Source organism: Hippoglossus hippoglossus, chromosome 18 (assembly GCF_009819705.1).
Source record: "Hippoglossus hippoglossus isolate fHipHip1 chromosome 18, fHipHip1.pri, whole genome shotgun sequence".
In the NCBI taxonomy this organism is placed as follows: Eukaryota; Metazoa; Chordata; class Actinopteri; order Pleuronectiformes; family Pleuronectidae; genus Hippoglossus; species Hippoglossus hippoglossus.
This window is the reverse complement of record NC_047168.1, coordinates 4,098,134-4,121,128: the sequence shown is the minus strand read 5'-3', so window position 1 is coordinate 4,121,128 and position 22,995 is coordinate 4,098,134. Positions and strand designations below refer to the sequence as shown.

General features: G+C 42.5%; 1 protein-coding gene across 1 annotated transcript in view; it reads left to right on the top strand.

The window, feature by feature from the left end:
* Positions 1-22,995, top strand: part of nrxn2b (neurexin 2b) — a 617,697-nt gene that overhangs the window by 58,588 nt on the left and 536,114 nt on the right. The window contains 1 exon segment of the mRNA XM_034615320.1: positions 20,014-21,433. Coding sequence (XP_034471211.1) covers positions 20,722-21,433 — 712 coding nt within the window. The 5' untranslated portion in view covers positions 20,014-20,721.

Below are 22,995 nucleotides of genomic sequence, written 5' to 3'. Positions count from 1 at the left end.
CCAGTTAAGTGCTCTGAGATATGTTTGGTCGCCCGAGGAGTTCTGCAGGGCTCTGTTCCAAACAGCACTTAATTTTTATGAATTGTTGCCAAAACTCTGTGGCACACTCACTCAGCACAGCACCGAAATCATGGGTAATGCTTTGGTGACATGTCTGAACATCCCTAAAAAAATACTTCTAAAAAGGCTCCAAGTTATACAGTAGTCTGCAGCAAGAATTATTACTGGTTCTGAATCCACTGACAATATAATACCCCTCTTCATCCAGCTTCACTGGCTCCCTGTGTGCTAAAGGATACTTCAAAAAACTCTCCTCCTCACATTCAAAGCCCGTCACAGCCTTGCCCTCTATCTCTTAGATCTTGCTAGCACGGGTGCCATCTGAGCTTCTTCTTGTGAGCACCTTGGATTTGAAATTCTCAACCCCTTTATATCCACCTACTGAATGTCGTATTGGGGGGCAGATGCTGATATTTGGGTCTAAAAATATTTAGATATGGATATTTCAGCTCATACTTATATTTAAAAGAAAATTGGCAATGATTCCTCAATGGTTATCAAACAAAAATGGCAAAATTAATCATATTTATTATTGTTATATTTCATTAGTATTATTTCTTGCATTAGTGCTTGTAAATACATCTGAGATGGAAAAATAACAAGTGACACAGAACTGGAAAATTCATCTTGGTTTTTCTTTTCTTTTTTCAGATTTTCCTAAACCTCCCTAGAATGCTCTAAAATAAAGAGCCTTATTCACTATTAATAGTTTTATCTTCAAAAAGATTTGAAGTGGCTATTCTGTTATTATTTTATGAAGCATTACTGACTTATTGATAATGATTACATGCTGGGAAATTTAGATGACTGTTGGTAATTCAGGGTTTACTTAATCTCAATTGGTGTACAAATGGATCTGTTAATTCAGAGACGTTATGACCATCTCATGAGTGCTAGTCAATTAATGTCACTGTCTTGGGTGGGTAGTTGACATAAAGAGGTGTGTGTGTGTGTGTGCGTGTGCGTGTGTGTGTGTGTGTGTGTGTGCGTGTGCGCGCATAGATGCCTAATTTGTGCCCTTAGTCCCTTCATTATCATCTCACGAGTTTACCAGGTCAATGACACTCCCCAAAGACATGCACACCTTCACAGCCGTACATATGTCATATATTCACCTTTCTCTGGTGATTGTTTCAGTTATACACAAGTTAATAACAGCTGTTCTCAGCTCAACTCTACCCACAATTAAAAAGCCGTTTAGATTCACTCGTGTAGTGCATCATACATCCATCCTTCCCTTCTTCCGTTCTGCTCCTTCCTTATTATTCACCCTCTGTGTTGCTCACTGAAGGGAAGCTACTTCATCACGCCACAGTTGACATCCTCCTTTTTGTCAAGGTCGCCAAGAGGCTCCCAGATGATTGTTGACACCTGTTGTTTCTTTATTTTCTCCACATTGTTTTTTTCTCTCGGACGTGCTGACAGCGTGCAAGCCATCGCGGAAGGCAGCATTTGCTCTGCTGACACACTAATCATATCCTCCCTGAGTGCAAAGGGTTTTGGCCAAGTCACTGTCTGAGCGCATGTGGTGATTTGCAAAGGCTGTTTTTTAATGATGCTTTTCATAGGCTGAGTGTCATGTCCTGCTGGCTGAGCTTCAGCTGATCCATTTTAGTTCTGGCGAGACACTGCACCTTATTTCATAGACGGTAGTTGATAACGGAGCGCACTGACTGGAGTGAGATCAGGTGAGCTATAGAGGTCAATGTTTTTCATCTCTCATCCAACTGAGCTGAACCTTGACCCCCCCATCCCCTCAATCCTTCATGTTAATCCCTTTCAACCCCTTCATGCTCAACTGTGTATCCCAGTTCACCTGTGAGCTGCTGGTGCACCCTCTCTTTTTCGGCTTCATCCTTTTTCATTCTGTCCCACGAGTTCCCAGAGGTGACGGGCAGCGAGTGAGGACACTCATTGTTACGCCAGCTAGAGCAAAGCCATGCATTTTTTAATCCGCTCTGACACTATTCTCCATCTCTCTCTCTCTCTCTCTCTCTCTCTCTCTCTCTCTCTCTCTCTCTCTCTCTCTCGGCAACCTATCACCCAGCCACAGCTTGATTCACACCCAGAGGAGAGGCATTTCACCAGGGACCAAACACCTGTCTGCTCCTGGTACTTGTGCCCTGCTGTGTGTGTGTAGGCTTGTGTTTGTTTGTGTGTGTGTGAGCGACACACACCTCTCCTGTGTAATCGTGCTTTAGGGCTTCACAGCTTGTGTCTGTGGGGGTAGTGGTGGGGTCCTGCATCCACCGACCTTCAGCGATTAGCAAAAAGGCTGCTATTGTTTGCTCTCACACACTCACGCAAACATTTTGTCCACTGCAGGTAAAATTCCATCCATGATACTAATGGCAGTTTTACTCAAGTCCTCTGCTTGCCAACTGACAACAGTCTCTTGTGTGAGTAGATCAATTGATTCATCAATAAGACACTTGGCAGATATTTAGCAGTGTTGATTGAGGAAATGAGAATCCCATACAGAAACTAAATGCATCCACTTTGCTGATCCTACAGACGCTTACGCTTATTTGATAGGATAAAACGATGCAAAGACTCTAGTCTACTTCCTATATGTCCTAAGCTGTTTTTAGACATGACATGGCTCAATGAGGTCTGAACTTTGTCCAGAGATCTGCACATATGGTGAAACAGCATTTTAGGCAGTAATAACTCCCCATTATCTCTCCTTAGCCCCCAGTAACCCCCTCAAAACAATCAAATAATAACTAAATAAAATAGTAAATGAAATTACAACAGGTAAACACAAATAGATATTTGTGCCATTTCGAAATTACAAAGACATTTCAGAGTTTTTCTTGAAGAACCCAGCAGGAGATTCTGCAGTCAGAAGCCTTCACAACAACACAGAAATCTCTGGAGTGTTGAGGCGAGGGAGTGGCGCAGCATATGGGAGGCAGGACAAAATGTTTAAATTCTGCTGCAGAGATGACATGTTTCTGTTTACTGCACATCGACACTGGCTTAGGCCCTTATTACCAAAACCTCTTGTATTTTGTTGCCTTCCCAAAATTTACATCTTCTACATGTATGTCACCTCTTTTTTCATCCTGAGTATTTTTATTCTTTTTTTTTTTTCCAGTTTTGCAGCCACTGCGTGTATTAAACATCATCAACAAGTCTCTCGGTGAATCCTCCAGACAATCTCCTGCTCTATTCTCCCACATGGTCTCATTTGCACATTATCCAGAGGTTCAGCGCATGTCTGAAAGAAGCTCTGTGTGCGCACATTAACTCAAAATATAGTGTTTACATTGGAGGCATGCAATGGTCCCACTTTTTCTGATTCTAACACTAATGACCGGTATTGATCTGAGGGTGTTTATTAATAAGCTGTATGCTTCACAATGTGGAGGAGACCTGGATAATTTTTAGCTGTATAGCTTGTTTTCATAACGGAGACCTCCATTTTATGTCAAGTCTCCTAGCAAAATGTATGGGCGTGCTGATGCATAACATAATACATGCACATATACAAAATAGAAACAGATTGAACTGAATAAATAGGCCCGGTTGTCACCAATAACTAAAACAGCTATTTGAATCAGTATCGGACCTAATATGCGATATCAGTAGAAGATCAGATCTGTACATCTCTATATAAGTAGAAGGTACTATTAGAAATGTGGAAGCTGTATCTTACTCTTCTGTCTATCAACAAACAAACCTATTTCTAGCCCCACCCCTGTACAAGGCAGCCAATGATTTATTTATAATATTGATCACTTAACGTGTAACAAGATTTATGAATGCAATAGCATGCTTCTGTTTACACCATGTTTATTTACATGGGTCTCACATGTGTGAGGAGACTATAATGGAAGTCATTACTCTCTTTCCTTGTGCTCCATAATAAGAGGGCGTTAGCATTCTGTAAGTGGCGCCGCTGGTATTGAACTCTCTCTCTTTCCTTCAGAGCAAACTGGGTCTTTCCCCGTTTCCACCCCTCCTTTCCCCTCCTGATGTCACCTTGCTGCTTTTCCTCGCAGATCTCCTCGTCTCTCCCTCTCTCCATTCACGCCCATGCCTACCCTCTGTGCTGTTCTCCCTCTCCTCGTGCTTGAAGACGGTGAATTAACTCCAGCCTTCAACAGGGATCTGCCTGTAATGAAGCCTTTGTGTTTGTACTCTGAGCCGGCGCCGTTTGGAAATTGAATTGGATGTTCTCTCCCCGCTCGGTTCCTCTTACCTTCCTGCTCCCAACACAGCTCGGGCTTTCTCTATTATCTGCTGCATTCCCCCGCCACAATGCTCCACATTGTGCACCTCGATATGTGGCCATGTTTTTTGAACGCATTGCAAACACTTCCCGACGCCCCTCAAGGATCCTACACCTGGTTGGATCATATGCTACAAGTGCAATCGCATATAGAGTAGCAGCTTCCCACTTTGTGTCATATGAATACACACACATTCCTATTTCCATCCAATAAACAATTCCCCTTGTCATGGCTATGGCCTGACTTACACTGATGCTGTATTCTGGCAGCCAAAGCTCCCCATGCATTTGTACTTGCAGCCTCTCCTGAGAACTCCTCTTCTTCTACTGTCACTATCATCACTGTGTGTCCTTCAACTTGGTTTATTGTTGCTGTTTTCAATGCATTATTCCCCGTTTCCAGTCTGCCTGAACTCGCCTTATTCTTCCCACGTGGCCTCCCTGCTGTCTGGAAAGCAATCAACATAGATCTGCACTCACCAAATCCTGTCTATGTAGCAGGGGGCCTCTTTGTGTCCCCCCGCCATGCTTAGCCTATTACCGAGCGCTTTAGTCTCACTTGCCTCCTCTTCGTCTACTCCCAACTTTCTCTCCCCCTCCCCTCCCATATTTCCTACTCTACTCTCCTGGTAATGGTCGGGGATGAAAGGGAGAGCTTGTTTCTGTTCACTGACGCCCCAGTTGGCTGCTTGCCTTTCTTCTGCTATTGTTGTTGGGTCTTAACAGTGGTTAGTAGGCGCTTAAGAAGGTAAACACAGAAAGAGGGCTGAAAGGAACATAATACAGGGGGCCGCAGGTTTATTTAGGGAGATGGAGAAACCAAATAGCAGGTGGAGTGTGATGAATGATATATGATGATTTCATATTCAGAGAGAGAATAGGATTGCATAGGATGAGGGCTCTGTGCTGCAGCAAAAGGTTCCCTGAGTACTACCTAGAATTAATTGTATATGTCAAAACAAGACTTCATGTCACGTTGTCTTCTTCACCTCTTCAGAAAAAATATTATCAAACAATCACTGCCAGGTTTTTATGAAGCCAGTCAAGGACACAAGAGGACAGGAAATTTCATACTGATACACGCAATGTTTATTATGTGGGTAACAGTGAGGACAATGTCCAAACCTGACATGCAAACGGTCTGTGGAATCATAACTTTCTTTTTCAATATGCTCTTTTAACCCTCACACTTCACCCTCCACCTGGAGGAATGCAATATTACAGATTTTCAACAGCTACAAATAGAATAATGTGGTTGGTTTGCTTCTAAAATATTGCTGGGTCACCACTATAAAACACCAAAGGAGCAGAGCTGCTGTTGGAAAAGTTCCCTCTTTTAAACTGTTACAGTCAGTGTTCCTACCTCTACTGTCTCCTCAGGCTACCTTGAAGGAAAACAAACATGTATTCCTCAGACCTTCAAGACTCTGAAAGACAGGCTGCTCTTTTCTCTTCGCTGCTTTGTCTTCACTGACGAATAAATACACTAGAGTGCAACCGATTTATCTGTCAACCGATACTAACCTTTCCATTTAATGTAAAAAGAAAAAAAACATTTTCTTAATTCAACTTCTACAAAGCTTGTTGTGTTTGTTAAACTATAAATAGCAAGCCTCAATTACACTTTTTGTATCATAAGGGTTTGATAACAACATCCCAGGAATCATTACTTTTTTTCAAGCATATTTCAGCTGATATCTTGGTATCGGCATTTTTACTTCCCAACATAGTCCCCTCCAAAAATCCATATCAGTCAGGCCCTAGCATTTACTATTTCCACCTAACTGTGAGTGATATGCTTCATTGGATACATGTCAAAAGTATTATGTTTATATATCAAATGAACATCATGTTCAACATTCAACATTTGAGATGCAGACGCTTTTCATGGGCCACAGGCTGAGAAGTGAAGCAATTGCAGAACTAAAGTGTGGCAGCTGCAGTTCAATTTCAGTTCATTTTTGTCTTTTAATCCTGTTTTTATGTTTTCCTGACATTCAGCAACTTGACAAAAATCCAATGGAATCGCCTCTGGGCCAACATGTCACATATCTACCAAATACCTCCCTAAACTCTCTCTGACAGGGACACTTTATGTAAGGATTACAGAAGAAAATGCAAACATGACATTTTGACTCTCTGTTTGACTTGGCAGAAAAAATAACCTAGAACAACAATAGTCAGGCTGCAAAGCAGGCACAGACAGCATTGGAGGTTAAAGTCGCCAAAAGAGGGTGAGCGGGGGAGGATAATGGGAGGTTATGGGGAGGTGAGAAAAGTCATCTTAACAACGCATTTCAAAAATAAATACAGGTTCACCTCGGTCTCTAACCCCTAACATGAAGTGTGTGGCAAATAAATCCAGTTTTATCCTGGACTGTGACTTGAACCATCAGCGTAATGAATTAAGTCCAGTTTTGTAGTTTATCAACTGAGGAATATTTCCAAAATTTAGACAATTGTCTTGAAGTAACAGAGATATGTATACATGCTGTATATCCTCCCGCCTTGATTACTGTAATGCCTTGTGTACTCACCTGAACATGTGTGTGGGCAGCTCAGCTCAAATTTAGGCAGCTAGATTATTAACTAAAACAAAACCCTCCTCACACATCACCCAGATCTGGCTTCACTGCACTGGCTTCTAGCCTCTTTTGAATGAAGTTCTTTTAATCATATACAAGGCTCTGAAAGGCTTTGGCACCGGAGACATAACCTTTGCAACTTGCAGCCTTCAATCCAAAGAGGCCTTTGAGTACGGGAAGTGGGCATTTAAACTAAAGAAAATCCTCCTTTCGTAACCACTTAAAAACACGACATTACATCGTTCCTTGATCTCTTAAGGTTTTCCTTCGAGGTCAAGGAAAGATGATAAGAAGACTTCTTAAGGACTTAGAAAAACATTACTTCAGTGCTGAAGAATCAGACTGCACTTACACTGAACTTAGGTTTGGTTTTTAAATCAACTTTATCTATAACAAACAAAAGATAATACAGTGACACACACAATGCTGTATACATACAGTTAGGGGTGGGCGATATATTGAGTATACTCTATGTATCGCGGCTTGTTCCACGTGTGATGTATAAAATGACTATATCTCGACCATTGAGTATAAATTGTCACGTGAGTGTTTTAAAGCCGTCAGCATGAAATTCTCTTGAGTTTCGCCTCTCTCACTCTCTTCTCATGTCCCTCTCACAGCAGACTGCTCACGATCGCCACCCATCCAGACAACTCCCCTGCACGCATTCATATTTTGTATCAGGAGAGGAGGAAAGAAAGTGTCCCAGCGAGTTGACGAGTGTTCAGAAATGGTTATTGACAGTCTGTTCATATCCTTTGTGAATTTTTTTTTTGTGAACAAATGGAAAGGGTTGAAGAACATAACTTTGTTGTTGGAGTTGAAGAAACAAAACAAACAGGATTTAAATGTTAACAAGTTAAACTGAAAGTGTATAAAAAGGATTTTAGTCTGGGTGACGCCATGAGTTCTGGATCAGGTCACAAGCACACACTTGGTTCTCTGTTGTTTCGACATTTGCCTGCAATGGTGTATCCTATGCCAAAGGAAGCAGATATTGAAGTGTCTCTCCTCAGCATGCAGAGAATTTGACCTGCTCGTATCATGGCTGCCGCTAAATACCTGTGACTCATTTCAGTTAAGGACTTTCTTAAACAAAAAAAAGACAATTTTAATATTTAACAGTACAAGTTAAAAACAAAGGGTGATCCAGCCTTTTATCCAGTTCTAGTTTCTGGAGCAGCAGATTAGCTGAATGTGTTGTTGCTTTTAAATCTCAATTCCTACTTTTATAGAACATCTTTTCCTACCAGCTGAATAAATAGCAGACTGTATTTTTGTGACATTGAGCTATTTTCTTTTATTGAGAGTTTTATATCTTTTATTTTCTTTTATTGACTTTTCCTCTTTGTTCATTTTGTTTTAAATATTCTCTCCTTTTGAAGGCACTATGCGCTTATTGCTTGAAAAGTGCTCCGTTAATACAATTCTAATCATTCCGCTCAATGTAAATCAAGGTTTTCCCATTGGTGCGTGTTGTTTTATAGGACTTTACATTTAGTTTGGTTGCTTGTCTGTGTACAGCTCGCTGTGGTGACTCGACAGCTGAGGTACTGAAGCAAGTCAATCCCTCTCTCACTGTCTCATCCCCCTCGTATACATATTTTCTCTGATGGTTAACACGTTGTTCAGCTCACTATCTTTGACAGATGTAATTCTTGGCTGTTTGACATATTTTCCTCCTGGTTTATTTCTGCAGTAAAGCTAAAGACCTGGTTTTGCTCGTCATGAATGTATTTCCTCAGTGGCAGCAGAACCTGTAATACCAAGATTCAGAAATATCTTGATTTAAAAAAAATCAGGCCTGTCTGAATGCATTTTTATTATTTGGATTAAATTAGGGTTAAGTTTAAGGTGAAAACTAATACCCATACTAGGCTATATAACTGTTTTTATGTTCGATTAGGCACAGCACCCAAGTCTTGTAAAATATAACCCTGCAGAAATGACTTTTCCCTTTTACGTATTCATCCATTGGCCCCTGTCTTGTAGTTCACTGCAGCATCATGTAATAATTCATTACTGCTGCATTATAGCTAGTTTAAAGCTGATGAATGGGCGCAGTGTATACTTTTTGTAGTTCAGTCAGCCGTGTGTCAGAGGGGATAACCCCTGGGGTGTCGAGGTGTAGCTCTTCACGTGTCTGTGATGCAAAGTCACTGTCAGTGAGAGGACGTTGTTTTGTGTACAGTTTGTATTCATGGCGGATCTGTGGGAATGGGTGCAAATGTGCTTCTTCAGATTAATTTGTATGATAAGTTATTGTTTCACTGGCTCCCTTTATAGTAGCCTGTTTGTGTTTTAAAGAAAGCGAGGCAGTTTGTAAACCTTGCTGAAGGGAAGAGATTTGTCCTCAGCTCATATGCTCCTTATTGCAGTGTTTTGTTTCCCATTTATCGAGGCAAATGTACATGCACATAATTTGTTGGATGAAATTGTCAGTGGTTTATTTCCTGGATGTTATTTTCTAAATCAGTACTTATGTTCTCTTTCTCTCTGCTGTATTCATTAATACATTTTTCAGTTACGCTGACCCGATTTCCCATGGAAATCAAAAGTTTCATCTCATCTCACAGCTGCACTCATCCAAACACACTCACACACGAACATGACAAAGCACATAATCATTTAAATACTTGGACAAGGTACAGACACTTTAAAATGCATAAGCACACAATCCAAGGTAATCAACCTCCACTGAAACTACCTGTTTCAGGTTCATGGTGGTAACTCCGAAATTGCAAAAATGATTGATTTGATTATTATTTTTCAAAAAGATAATCTCACTGGAGTGATTCTTCTTTCTTCTTTCCAGATTCTTTAGCATGCTATATCATGCATTCCTTCTCGATACTTTAACATGATTACAAGTTGAGTGGCAACGAGTGTCTCTCCTACATGTTAAGCTTTTGATAATTCCTGTCTTTACTAAAAATAAAGGAAGAATCAGGAGAAGTGATGCTACAGTGTGGAACTTTTCCCACTGGGAAATAAGCTTGTGACAACGCTGGTGTTAATGATGACACCAGTCAGCTCAATATCTGTGGAGCGCTTCGATGTTAAGAGTTCACTGCAGGAAGCCTCTCTCTTGTGGAGTACATCAAGGGGTGTGGAGATTAGAAGTGTTGGCTCCATTTGCTGCCTTTCCTCATCTGACAAAGTTTGCAGATTGCCACATTAATGTTCCCAAGCTACCTTTTGGCATTGGAGTTCAATGTGAAATATTACCAATTAGACTGTTTAGCTTTTTGTTTTTCGACATCAAATCCTTCGCCCTTTGTCCTGTCAGTCAACTCCTCTCTTCACAGGATTATACAACTCTGTGATTTGACACTCTACACATTTAGTTCACAACTGTAGAATCCAGATAAATGCAATGTATGACACAGTAGCTCAGTTTATGTCATGCGCCCAACTACTGAGACAACATGTCAGCCGCTGTCTTTGTTGCAGATAGGTAAAGTGGGTTTGTGTTTGTTTTAGATGTGTTGTGAGGGCATAGAGGAAAATATGTAACGCACACAAATAGGCAAACATACAGCATTCACAACAGTCCATAGGCAATGAGCTGCACAAACATCCAGCCTGTGTTATGATGCAAAATCAATAGGTGAGCATATTGACTTCCTCTCAAGATAATGTCATCATCAGCACCTTACATTACTAAACAAACACACCTGTGATGACATCCACACCTTTTTACAAGGTCATACTCAGTGCATTTTCATTGATCAGCTCAACCGCTGTCTTTTAGATTTTCCATTTGGTTTGGCACTGAGTGGTTTCAGTTACCCCCAGAGGCAGCTGGTGTTATATTTTTTATTTTATTTCATTTGAGGGGTCATAATTTATCCTTTAGTATCCCCACTGAGGCTGTTGGGAGGAGGATGCAGTTTGTCTTGTAAGCTTAGTCGGATGCTTTTCTCTGCTTTTTTTTCCTTTAAGAGTTTAACCCCCCCCCCCCCCCCCCCCCCCCCCATATTCTCTCTAATATACTGCTCCCCAGAGGATTGCAAATGCATGCATATTCTTTCCCCTTTATCACTGCTCCTTGGGTTTGTGTAAGTGTATGTGCACATACAAGGCTGCCTGTCATCTCATATCTTGTTCCTAGTCGAGTCACAAAGTGGCATTGCATGCCAGAGCATGTTTCTGCTTCCTAAGATTTAGCGCTGAACTAAAGGAGACCTGAATCAATGTTTTCAGAGCAGTGTTAGTTCCATTTTTCATCAAGGATTTTTAGTGACTTCATTCTTTCCTCTTCATAAGAGGAAGACAACATACTGCTGGGACTTATGGGAGAAGAGAGCTGGATGAGAGGTCTTTTGTAAGACATTGCTTTCAACCACATTGCCCAGATCAATATGCCAGCATAGGAAGGGCTCTGAGTGAATTGAGAGGCTAATAATGAGCTCAGCGAGTCTACATGGTCTGTGAAATTAAACACATTGCTCACCTGCAGCAAATGCTAGTGGGCCTTGACTCCCAGTAATCATATCGGTGCCCTAACGTCAATGGAAATCACTAAGATGGAACTTTGAGTAGAAAATACACACCTCTGTGTATTGCTTGTCACTCCCCCCGGTCTTCAGTGGGCTCGTGTTTCTTTTGATTCCTCTGAAGTGTTTCTATCAATATGATCCTTCATCAGCCTTAGCTGTGATATTGAAATGTCAATTCTGTTTACAAATCTGCCATCGCCGTGATATCCTCTGAAAGTTTTAGAGTTTTTAACGTCTTCCCCCCACTGAGTTTTACTAGCTATTAGGTCTAAAAGCCAATAAACATTAAAGAGGCTGGTAATAATACCAGGTTTCCTTCGATTAAGATTGTCGCTAATAGTATTTTTATGATAGCTGCAGACAGCCGATAGACACTTAACAAAATTGATTAAACTTTTCCAACTTCATTATTCCCTCCTTGACTCCCCCTTGCCTGAATTAAACCATGCAGTACTCTTACACAAATATATCAACGTTCCCTCTGGGAAATCCCTATTTTTTTTAGAACGGACTTCCATTATAGTGATTAGTGTCAAAAACTATCATAAGGCTTATTTAATTTCAAAATTTTTAATTGGGGTTACATTACTGGCCTCCCCCAGCGTTCAGCCTTCCATCTCTCCTTTCACATAAAAAGGGGTCCTCTATAAGACGAGTGCACAGGTGACTTATAGGCAAATGGATACTTGGGGAGGTTGGGAGGTTGGCCCTAATAAGGTGCAAATATCAGGCCTGTGGCATGAGGGAAGAAAATAGCTTTTTGACACTATATTTAAGATGGTAATCGACTGTCATTTACCACAGCCAATTCACTCTGAATTGCTGTGTGTCTCAGTGTCCCTCCCTCTCCTGCTCTATCTCACTTCCTTTTCTTTCAATCTGCTGTCCTTCCTACTTTGCCTGTCACATTCCTCCATAATTCATTCGTGATGAGAAGGCGAAGCAGCCTGTGAAGCAGCCGGTTGTGATAATATTACAGCCAGCTGCCTCTATGGCGTTTGACTTCGTGGTGGCTCCTGAACCTGGATTTTACAGAGGAGCATGAACAAGCAGCAACAACATTTGCCTTTTAAGTATGTTTCCAGGCATTTAAACGTTGTTGAAATTACAAACATTAATGAAAATCAGCCTTGTATACTTAATTTTTAATTCCTCATTTCACCAACTTCCAGTGTAGCTCTTGATGGCCTTATAAGAAATACAATAACAATGCCTGTGTTCCCTGAAGGGGATCGCTTTACCTATCCGTCCTTTTATATGCTTGTTGACTGCTGCTGCTCTTATTGGCCACTCAGGTACCTGTGGCCCATAATTGCACCTGCCATTGCCCCAATAAACACGCAAGAAAGATGGGATAGCTGCGACTATTTACAGCTGCTAATGGCCCCTCTTTTTGTTGCAGCTTTCTAGAGGCAATCTCACAGTTGCAAACACAACAATTTAGAAGCAAATGCAGTTTCAGTCTCATGTATCCACAGGTACTAAAATTGATGATCAGTACTTATATTCCTAAGTGTAGCACAGAAGGGACACAGTAAGTGTGTATGTGTGTTTGTTACGTAACTGACTTGTCTGAAAAGGTCTGGGTTGTTTTTTTGGGGGGTCATTCTGAACACTACCGAATGCCATCCACAAATAATCTATTCTAAAGGAAGTTTTATGAATTGTATTGAACATTTTTTAGGATCAACTATTTGTTATTTTTATTAAATCGGTTCCCCCTCGCAGTTAATTAAATTAATCCTTGGACTGAATTAGGTTTACCAATTCACAGTGTTGTCACTTTTTGTTCATTATTAAAAAAAGCTCATGTACAACAACTGACTGATGCTAAATTTGTCTTTTTTTCCTCCCTCTAGTTTACAATGACTACAGAAAAGACCCAGTGTCTATATTGACACTGCAATGTTTTCTTCCCAAAAATACACACAATATCTTTGTCAACTGCACACTATCAGTTCCTCACTTTCCACACTGAGGTTCGGCTGTGTCTGATGGGGTGAAGATGAAGGAACGAGTGGAGGAAAGATTGTTGGCGTATGTGTTTGTTTGAAGGGGTAGGAGTTGGAAGATAGGGAGCATATGCAGAAGTACTGCTTGGCAGGATGTCTGTGGGGTGACTTATCCCTTTATTCTCTCGCTCCTCTTCCTATTGCCTTGCAACCCCCCTCTGTCTTTCCTACATGCTGTCTCACTCTGTCACTTCCTCCTCCCCTCTGTCTGTCTCTCGCTCTCTCTCTCTCCCTATCTCTCTCCCTCTCTCTCTCTTCCTCTCTCCCTCCCCCTCCCCAGATAAGGCCAGCAGAGCTGCAGGCTTGTGGGCTGTTTAATTGGAACGGGAGAGTCTTGAGGCCTGGCCAGTGAGCCTTGCGCTTCCTACCAAAACATCTGCAGGCACCGAGACAGCCACACGCATGCTGCGAGGCATATGCACTCAAACACACAAACTTAATCGGCCACATTCTCGCTCGCCCCCAGCAAACATTTAACATTTCCTGCATGCAAAGCAACTTATAACAGTTGAACAGGTAGGGTTTCAGTATCTTACTCAAGGAAGCTGAGAGAGGAAGGCAGCACTTCTAAACATGCATACCGAAAATATACTTTTGATGCCTAGAGCTGTGTTTGAGTACTCACATGCGCTTCACTATAAATATGTACACATACACAAACACACTCACACACCCAATAATATGCCCAAGCACAGTATTCAAAGTGCAGCCATTTTCACCTGCTGTAATCCACTGGCACACTGATACTCATCTAGGACCACTGTCTCCCCCCCCCCCCCCCCCCCCCCCCCCCCCTACGCAACAGTGATAACATAACAAAGCTTAACCTAGGGCTCAGACAACGGCTAATCCATTTTTCTGCAGCATGCACGCAGCACCGATTCATTTAGAATTACACTTTCAACGCTGGCCACACCTGGTCGTCTGTGAGCTTTTACGCTCCCATACAGTTGCAAGTAGGTGGAACCAAAGTTAGATGATGATGGATGGCCGCATGAGCCGAGAGAGGGAGTACGAGGAGGGAGGGGTGTGATGGGGAAATGAGAGGCATTATGAGGAGGTTAGTGTCAAACGGGGAGGAAAAAATAGGAGAGAAGGACAAGTGAAAGAGGTATTTAGAGCTCGGATGAGCAGGGGGCCAGACGGTAATGTTACAGTGCGAGTGCAGAAACTCCCTGTCAAGCTTTCCTTCCCTCTGTCTCACCGCATTATTGCTACATTACACTGCAGCGTGATGAGGCTGGCTGATGGCACGCAGATCTAATGGCGGAGTTATGCGGGGGATGATGTGTGTAAGTGCATGTGTTACTACATGTCACTGTGATTGTGTCACAAGTAGCATGGCAGGCTAAGTGTCACTGATGTCTCCTTTCCGTTTTTTTTATTTTTCCTCTTCGTTTCTATCCCTCGTGCTCAGTCTCACTCCCTTCTCTCCCGTTGTCGGCCATTTTGTTGGCTCGATCAGGGACGTAATAATGTCTTTATGAGTGATTTGCTAACGCTGAGAGGCCTGTTTCTTCCAGCCTCTGCTGTCACTGCCCGACATGATGTGGCTCTCTGTGCCTTCATGTTTCCATTTCTGTCATCTATGGCTGTCAGCACTGCCATCTACAGAGGCGGGTCCACTGCGTCTTGTGTCTGCAATTGATCTGCAACCAGCCGGACTAGTTGAAAACAACCTCTCCTCCCACACAGTCCCAAAGCCTCCAATCCGGCCTGCCTCTGCCTATTGATTGATTGATTGATTGATTGATTGATTGATAAAGGAGAAATTTGGGTGACCTTTTCCTGCAGAGCCTAAAACAAGCTGCAGAATGTTCACTCTATCCTCTTTTTTTTAATACTATTTCCCAGCTCACCCTGTATGACTGCTTTCACTTTGCGTCCTCACAACATTTCAGCTTGGATAGCAAATTCATTTACTCCCCATGATTCAACCTGCCGAGGTGTCACGGCGAAAGGAGCAACAAGAAGTGCCTCTAAAGTCATTATTAATCTGGTGGTTACAGAGCTAACAGCAAGGCTAAAGCCCCTTGATCTGTTTCATTAGCATCTTCTCATCAGGGCTAAGTGCTGTTAGCAGTAACAGCCAGCGCTAGTCACTGGCGGCTTACAGCTGATGAGGCTGATCAAACCCAGTAGTCTGATGTAGTATAAAAGCAATTCACCTCTGTGTTAGCTCACATGGTGCACATGACTGGGGGACTGTGTCATGGAGCTCAGCTTCCACAATCCTGATTAGCTCAATTTATTTTCAACTAACTTCAAGGTGTTCTGTGTCTTTCATTTCTTCTTTGGAATGTGGGTTTGTTCTTTTTTTTTTTTTTTTTACATGATCAAGTCTTTGTCATTTTCCCCCGTCAATCCCAGAGTCTCTTAATCATAGATCTCCATTCCATTAATGTCAGACTTGAGATTGAAAATCATATATACAGTTTCTCTACCAATTAATCTGACATCAAATCAACATGGTGTTATGATAGCAAGAGTAAAATAAAATGAAGATGTTTGCTAATTAGGCTGATCTCAAACTGCACTGAATTTATATTAGGACATGTAGGGAGTGTTTTGGCAGGAGAAATATAGCTCCCACAGAATTGTCTGATTTCCAAACCTTCCATTCCTCTTACCTCTCCAGCCTTCTCTCCTGATCCATGATGTTCAAGAAATCTTGACACCACCTCTTCCATGTATTTGTTTTTTTTCCAACTCCCTTTCACACCAGCTCTTTTTTTCAAGTCTGTGTTCTCCATCTTGACCAGGAATATTAAAAGTGGCTCAGCAGGCTTCTCTGGTTAATTAGAGCACAGCAGCGGCGGGAGCAGCAGCAGCCTCATGCTGACGGATGGCACACTGCTGAGCTTCTCACAGGCCAGGATTAATGGCTCCTGCCTGACTAGGATATGGTTTGTGTGTGTGTGTGTGCACGCGCTTGTTTACATGTGGAAACTGTGTTTATAATGCATATGAGTAGGTGTATTTGTGCACTGAAAAAAACAATTTATGTGTAAATATTTGTGTGTGCTACACCTCTGTTATCGTTTCTCTAGATTATTGTGCTGTATAAATATTGCATACGCTTCAGCTGTTTCAAGTGCACTTGAAAAGTGATTCAGTGTCATATTTACAGTTCTAACAAAGGTGTCTCCCCCCTCAGAGGGGGGAAAAAAGAAAAAGGCACTGCGCACTGAACTCTGTGTTGCACTAGTGGGCAGTGAGGTATTCAAACCAGACTTCAGATGATTGTCTTTGAGCCGAGTGTTTGCAGAGGAAGGAAGATGAAAGCCTGGCACAGCTTCACACAACAGGTGTAGTGTGGTCTGTGGGGAATCTGAAAACCTGGGGACTTGCAGTCGATGCACTGCAAGAGATGGATTAAACACCAAAACACAAACATTTATTCCAAGAATAATACAAGCCTGCACACACAGTGGAAGTCTTTATTCCACAATACAACACCACAGAAATACCGTGAAAGTCCCCCGACTACACACAAGAAAGCAGTTGGTCATATAATTTTACTACATTCAGACTGAAAACCTCCACAACCAATTAGACATTGTTTACCAGATGCTTGATTTGCTTTTACTCCAGCATGTAAACGGTATATGGCATCATAGCAGTTGGAGCTTATAGAAGAAAAATGCATTCACTGTGAATGCATAAATCTAACCTTATACATTTTGTATATGTACGATTGATCTTTAAGTTCTTCTTTTACCAACGTGTTTGTCTTTGTGCATTGCTGCAGCGGGCATGGAAATAACTGGCTCAAATAAATGATTTACCATTATGGCAGTTGCAGAATAACCTGCTCCCAGGTGTTGCATTCAGATAAATTGGTCCATATGACTTTTCTGTGTGACAGACTTTAAAAATTAGATAGGTTTTGCCATATTCAAAAACATCCAATCTTTGTCACAAGTGAGGGAATTAAGATAATAAATGAATGGTTTCCACTGTGGCGTGGACTCGGTTGGAGCAGAGTTTCTGTCAAGCTCATGCCAACACTCCTCATGGGATGATGTGAGAGGAAATGGGTCGGTGGTAGCTCACATGACCGTGCAGTCATCCTGAGGGTTGCAGAGCTTTGCTTGGATTAGAAGGCATGTCAGGCTAAATGAGACTGGGTACACATTGCTCTTTCAGCCTGGTTGCCTTACTCTGCTGCAGCTAGCCAAGCACTGTGAGCAAGATAGTTGTCCTTTTTCTCCAGGAAGGAATTGAGGCAAATGGATGTCACGCTAGCAGTTGGTGGGGGCGGGCGGGGGGGTGGCAACATTTTTATTTTTGGATTGAAACTGGACCAACGCTGGATTGTGCAAGTCATTTGTAAAACAATGCTGCGGTGAGGTGCTGGAGAGGAGACATTGTGGCATAAAAGTATGACAGAAATCGTAATCCCAAATGCTGGCATAAATATAGACACACACAAACTCAAACTGTTCACAGTCCACATGAACACCTCACTATCACACTGCTGAATGCAGACAGCTGCACACGCAACTAGAATCAATCAAAATCAAACACACTTCCAAACACAGCACAACCCTTGGAGCTCTGGTTATCTCCTGAGGCTTGTTATGCTTCCTCAGTGTCCTTGGGTTTGAATAGTACCATCAGCCAAGCCCGCCACAACCCCCTAATAACTGGCAACACAATGCTTGGAGGATACACGGAAACTCGACATACTAAATTTTGATAAACACAACACTGTGAAAAGACAAAGAAACCCTGCTTCGGTCTCGCGTGGTAGATAATCCCCAACCAAACAGAAATAACTTAATGAATACCCATTTTGGCATGGGGATATCACAAATCAATTTACCCAAAAGGGACACAGATTTGGTTAAAGAATGGTTGATTTAATAAGCGTAAGCTCTCTGCTGGTATCCACCAAAGTAACGATACTAATTGATTTTTGACACTGTGGCATTGCAAATGTAGCTGTTGGTCGTCAAAACCAACCCGGTACCACAGCCAAGACAAAAAAATGTATCATACATGTGAAACATATTTGATTTAGTTAAAGTTTTAGTAAATGTCAATATGACTGGTATTAATGCCATAATGGGATCAAGCAGCACATAAATGTAAATTTCACCCTTTTGGTAGAACTGTGAAAAAATGTAAGATGTGCTATGAATCTATCATCAGTGTGTTCATGTTTGTAGTAGAGCTGGGCAATTAACATGTTATGTTTTATCGTAACTGATGTTTATAACCTCACTTGCTCGTGTCGGTTAATTCAGTTAATACTTTCCCCATTGTGTGCATTCACAAATTGTCGGGTTTCCACGACGTTCATTTTGTGGCGGCGGCCCCGACATGCTGCTTCAGGTTCAGGGCAGACGCACATTACATGTCCAGTATCCTTGGACCGTCCTGGATCACCCTCCTCGCTGACCTGCGCTCACTTTACACTTAAACAATAAACACTTATGATAAGTTATTAGGACGCGTACAGTACTGAAGTTTACTCTGTAACATTGTGCGCTCACGCAGTTCCCCTGCCACAGACAACATGTGATGTGACACTCACCGCTAAGACCTCAGGGTTAAAGTGACCGGAACGATCCGACGTGGGGGGGGGGCGGCATAGTATAATTGTTCCTTAATCGTAATCGAGGTAAAAGTTTTAAATGATCTTGAGCCAAGCATGAAAAAAATACAACCCTATAAAGTCCATTTGAAGACTGTGTTAGTCTCTGTTGTTGCATCACTCAGAGAAAGAAAAAATGCCACAACATTATTAGTTTTCCTCCCTTTTTTTCTTTCTCACAGGTCTGTGTGCTCCCTCCATCTCACCCCTCTGAGATCATGATTTATGCTCCCTCTTTCTCTCCCCCTCCCTCCCTCCCCCTGCATGTATGCTTTTGTCAATGCTGTTGCCACTTTGAAGTCGTTGCAGAATAGCACAAGGGAACGTGAGCAGGGGTGAGCCTAGCTTTAATTGTAAACTGTCTGTGAGGGAAATTAAGTCTCACACAAGAAGTAATGGCTTGGGATTAGGTCAAGCCCTTGGGTCAAGACACAGCTATAGACTCTGCAGCACTCCACTCTGAAACACATTTCATTTTAATGATGTGAGCATTTGCATACGCATGTCCGTAGTGTGTTTGTATTTGTGGGGCAGAGTGGCGGGGTGTGATTCATCAATTATATTCGGTCAAAAAAATACTGCACATCTATGACAACTCTCCTAACTGCAAATTTAATCATTGTGTTAGGGAAATAAGACATTCATATTGCTCAGGCTCCTCTGGGAAGTATGCAACCACACTAAACTCAAAAAGCTTATTTATTGCTTGGCTCCAGACAAAGTTTTTATTTTATTTTTTTTGAAGTGTCAGCTTTCAACTGAAAAGAGCATAGGGATTTTCATATACAGTGCATGCTGTCTGAAACTGCAGGCGAGAGGAAACCAAAGGCAAAGCAGACGAAAGATAAAATAAATTAAAGTCCATGTACAAAAAAACCTTCCAAGGATTTCAACAGAGTAATTGCTAATTAACTTGACAGAGGATAGGTCACAGTTTTACGTGGACCCACTTTTTTTTGTGAACTGGATCATGTCCGCATGTGATTAACAGTTTCTGTGTCTGTGTTTCTTTCAGATCCCGGCCTGCCCCCACAATGATGGGACCCATACCTGCATAAACCTTTGTGGTCGATAGGTTTCAGGAGAAGCATGGGCTTTACGCTGAAACCATGAACACATCACATGCTCTATCAGACGCCGGCAAGCTCTAATACCCGTCTTCTCTACCGCTCCCTCTCTTTTGCAAATGTTCTTTTGCTTGTACTCCCCTTGAAGAAAGATCACAATCGGATGACTCTTCCCCCAAGCCTTTGGCAGCTGCTCACATTTCCTGGAAATTGCTTTGAGATCTGGATTCCAGAGACAAAGCTTCTATTTTCAGTTCAGGATAGACTAAGAGGCTTTTGAAGAAACGACTGTTTGGCAATTATCATACCCCCCCCCCCCCCCACCCCCCCTATTGCTCTCCTGCTATTGCTCATTCCTTTCCTCCAAGTCCCAGAGGCACCAACTGATGGAGAGACTAAGGAGAGAGTCAGGATAAGGACAAGCATTTTTTCAACATCAGAGAGAAGGAGAAATAACTGCTGATTCATCAGAAACATTTTAGAAGGGCCCCTGAGAGGATTACTTTCCCCACTGAGCTTTACATCCCAGTTGTTCAGTGTGATATAATAATTGCTGTTTACATTTCAAATCTGTTAGCTACACTGAACTTAGTCTCCGTGGTTCAGTAGAACTGTAAGGCATTAAGTACAGAAGGGGAAACTTGGGAACTTTGAGTATGACAAGGGGGCTAAGATTCCTGTGTTGGCCCCTGTGGCCTCTGGCCCTCCTCAGCCTACTCAGTACAGTGACGATGCTGGAATTTGGTGGGGCGCCTGGTCAATGGGCACGCTATGGACGCTGGGAAGCCGGATCAGTGGGCGAGCTGAGCTTCAGCCTCAAGACCAACATTAGCAAAGCCTTGGTACTCTACCTGGACGATGGCGGCAACTGTGACTTCTTGGAGCTGCTGATTGCTGGCGGGCGCCTCCAGCTGCGCTTTGCCATCCACTGCGCCGAGCCGGCCACTTTGCACATGGAGACAGGAGTGAATGATGACCGCTGGCACATGGTCTTGCTCACCCGCAACTTTCGCGAGACCCTCCTGATGGTCGACGGTGAAACAAAAGTGGCTGAGGTCAAGTCCAAGAGGAAGGAGATGGCGGTGGTCAGTGACCTGTTTGTAGGCGGCATCCCTCCCGATGTGCGCCTCTCTGCGTTGACGTCCAGTACAGTAAAGTACGAGCCACCCTTCCAGGGCTTGATCTCCAATCTGAAGGTCGGGGAGATGCCTCCTACTTTGTTAAATAGCCAGGGCATTCAGAGCGACCTGGAGTACCTCTGCACCAAACAGAACCCGTGCTTCAATGGAGGGTTTTGCTCTATTCAGTATGGAGAAGTTCACTGTGACTGCACCCACACCCGCTTCAAGGGGAAGTACTGCAAGGAAGGTAAGGGACCATCATATTGTGCTAGCTTTACCCTGATTTATTTCTATTGTTCCTGTGCAAGGCCCCTTTTGTATATTAAAACCTCCATCTGTTGTAGGTAAGGATATTATTTTTGCTTAGGTCCTCAAAATCTCTATACTATGTCATTAGATGCGAGAGCTGGCCTTTACCTTTGAGGTGTTGGGATGTCTTGATAGCAATTCATTTTCTTGATAGGACAGTGCTAGGAGAGGTTATGCAGAGGAAAGTTGCATCGTGCTGATGTGTATAAATGAAACACAAATGGCCTTTCCGTGGCCTCTCTAAGTCTCTTGCAGAGAGGTCATAAATGACTTATGTCTTAGTGTGGGGTGGAAGGAAGTTGTTCTAGGAGAGTCTTTTACTTGAGGTGTCGACCTCATGAAAGCTCAGAGGAGCCGTGTGTTGCTTTCTGAAAGAGCTGCTTAAGGCAGACATTTTGCAGTCTTTTATTGTCAAAATAGTTTTTAAGAAAATTCTTTGCTTGGAAAAGAAAAAAAGCTTGCCTAGGATTATGTGACTCAGGTGCTACATTGAATGTGGCTGGGATTTTTTTTGAAAACAATACTTAACATCAAAGGTGCTGAATATCTAAACAGAACATTTCAAATGCAAAATCGCACATTGTAGGTCTTCTTTTGACTGGCTTTCTCTCCTTCTGTTGTCTCAGTCTTTCCTTCTTTCCTCTCTCCCTCTCTCTCTGTGTCTTCTTTCCAAGCCTATTGTCTCTGGAATACACCCTGCTCCTGCCTTCACTTGCTCTTGGGTTGTGCTCCTGTGCTGTCAGTTCATGTCAAACTCTGTTCTGTTTTAAACTTCTGGCTCCCTCCTTCACTGACGCATCCCATTTCCATATCTGTGGTTTTTTTCCCCCCTGTCCTTCATCCATCCATCTCTCTGTTTCTCTTTGTCTCGCAGCATTTCCTTTACCCGCCTTCTCTTCTCCGGGCTATCTGGGTTTTTCCATCTCTCTTCACCTCCCTCCTCCTCTGTGCCTCTCCCGAGTTCACTCCCTTACTCCACTTATCTCTTTTTCACCTTTGCCCGCTGTCAGCACTTCGTAGTCCTGCCTCCCTTCCTCTCGCACTTAACTCCCTCCTCCCTTTCTTTCCAGTCTGCATCTGCACACCTTCCTTGTGAATTCAAAGTAAATCCAGTCATTCCAAATGCAGCCATCAGGAAAGGCATTATCACTTTATCCCTCTTTTTTTCTCCTCTTATATGTTCTATCATTATCCCATTGTTAATATATGTACTACAAAAGCCATATATGATCAATAGCCTCAGCAGCTCTCACATTGTTCTGTTTGATGAAATGACTTGTAATTACAGAGCCTTCAAAAGGTAGATAATAATTACTTTGCCGGTTATGTGCCGATTGTTTGAAGGCTTCGCAATTTCGTGGTACTCGCAGAGAAGCTGTGGCTGCGCTGAAAGAGAAACAAACAAAACATATTTTGTTCATATTTTTGTTTGTAAATTGCTTTTGATAGATCTGAAGTCATACGCATATAATCAGCCTGCAGCCACGATTTAGATCAAAG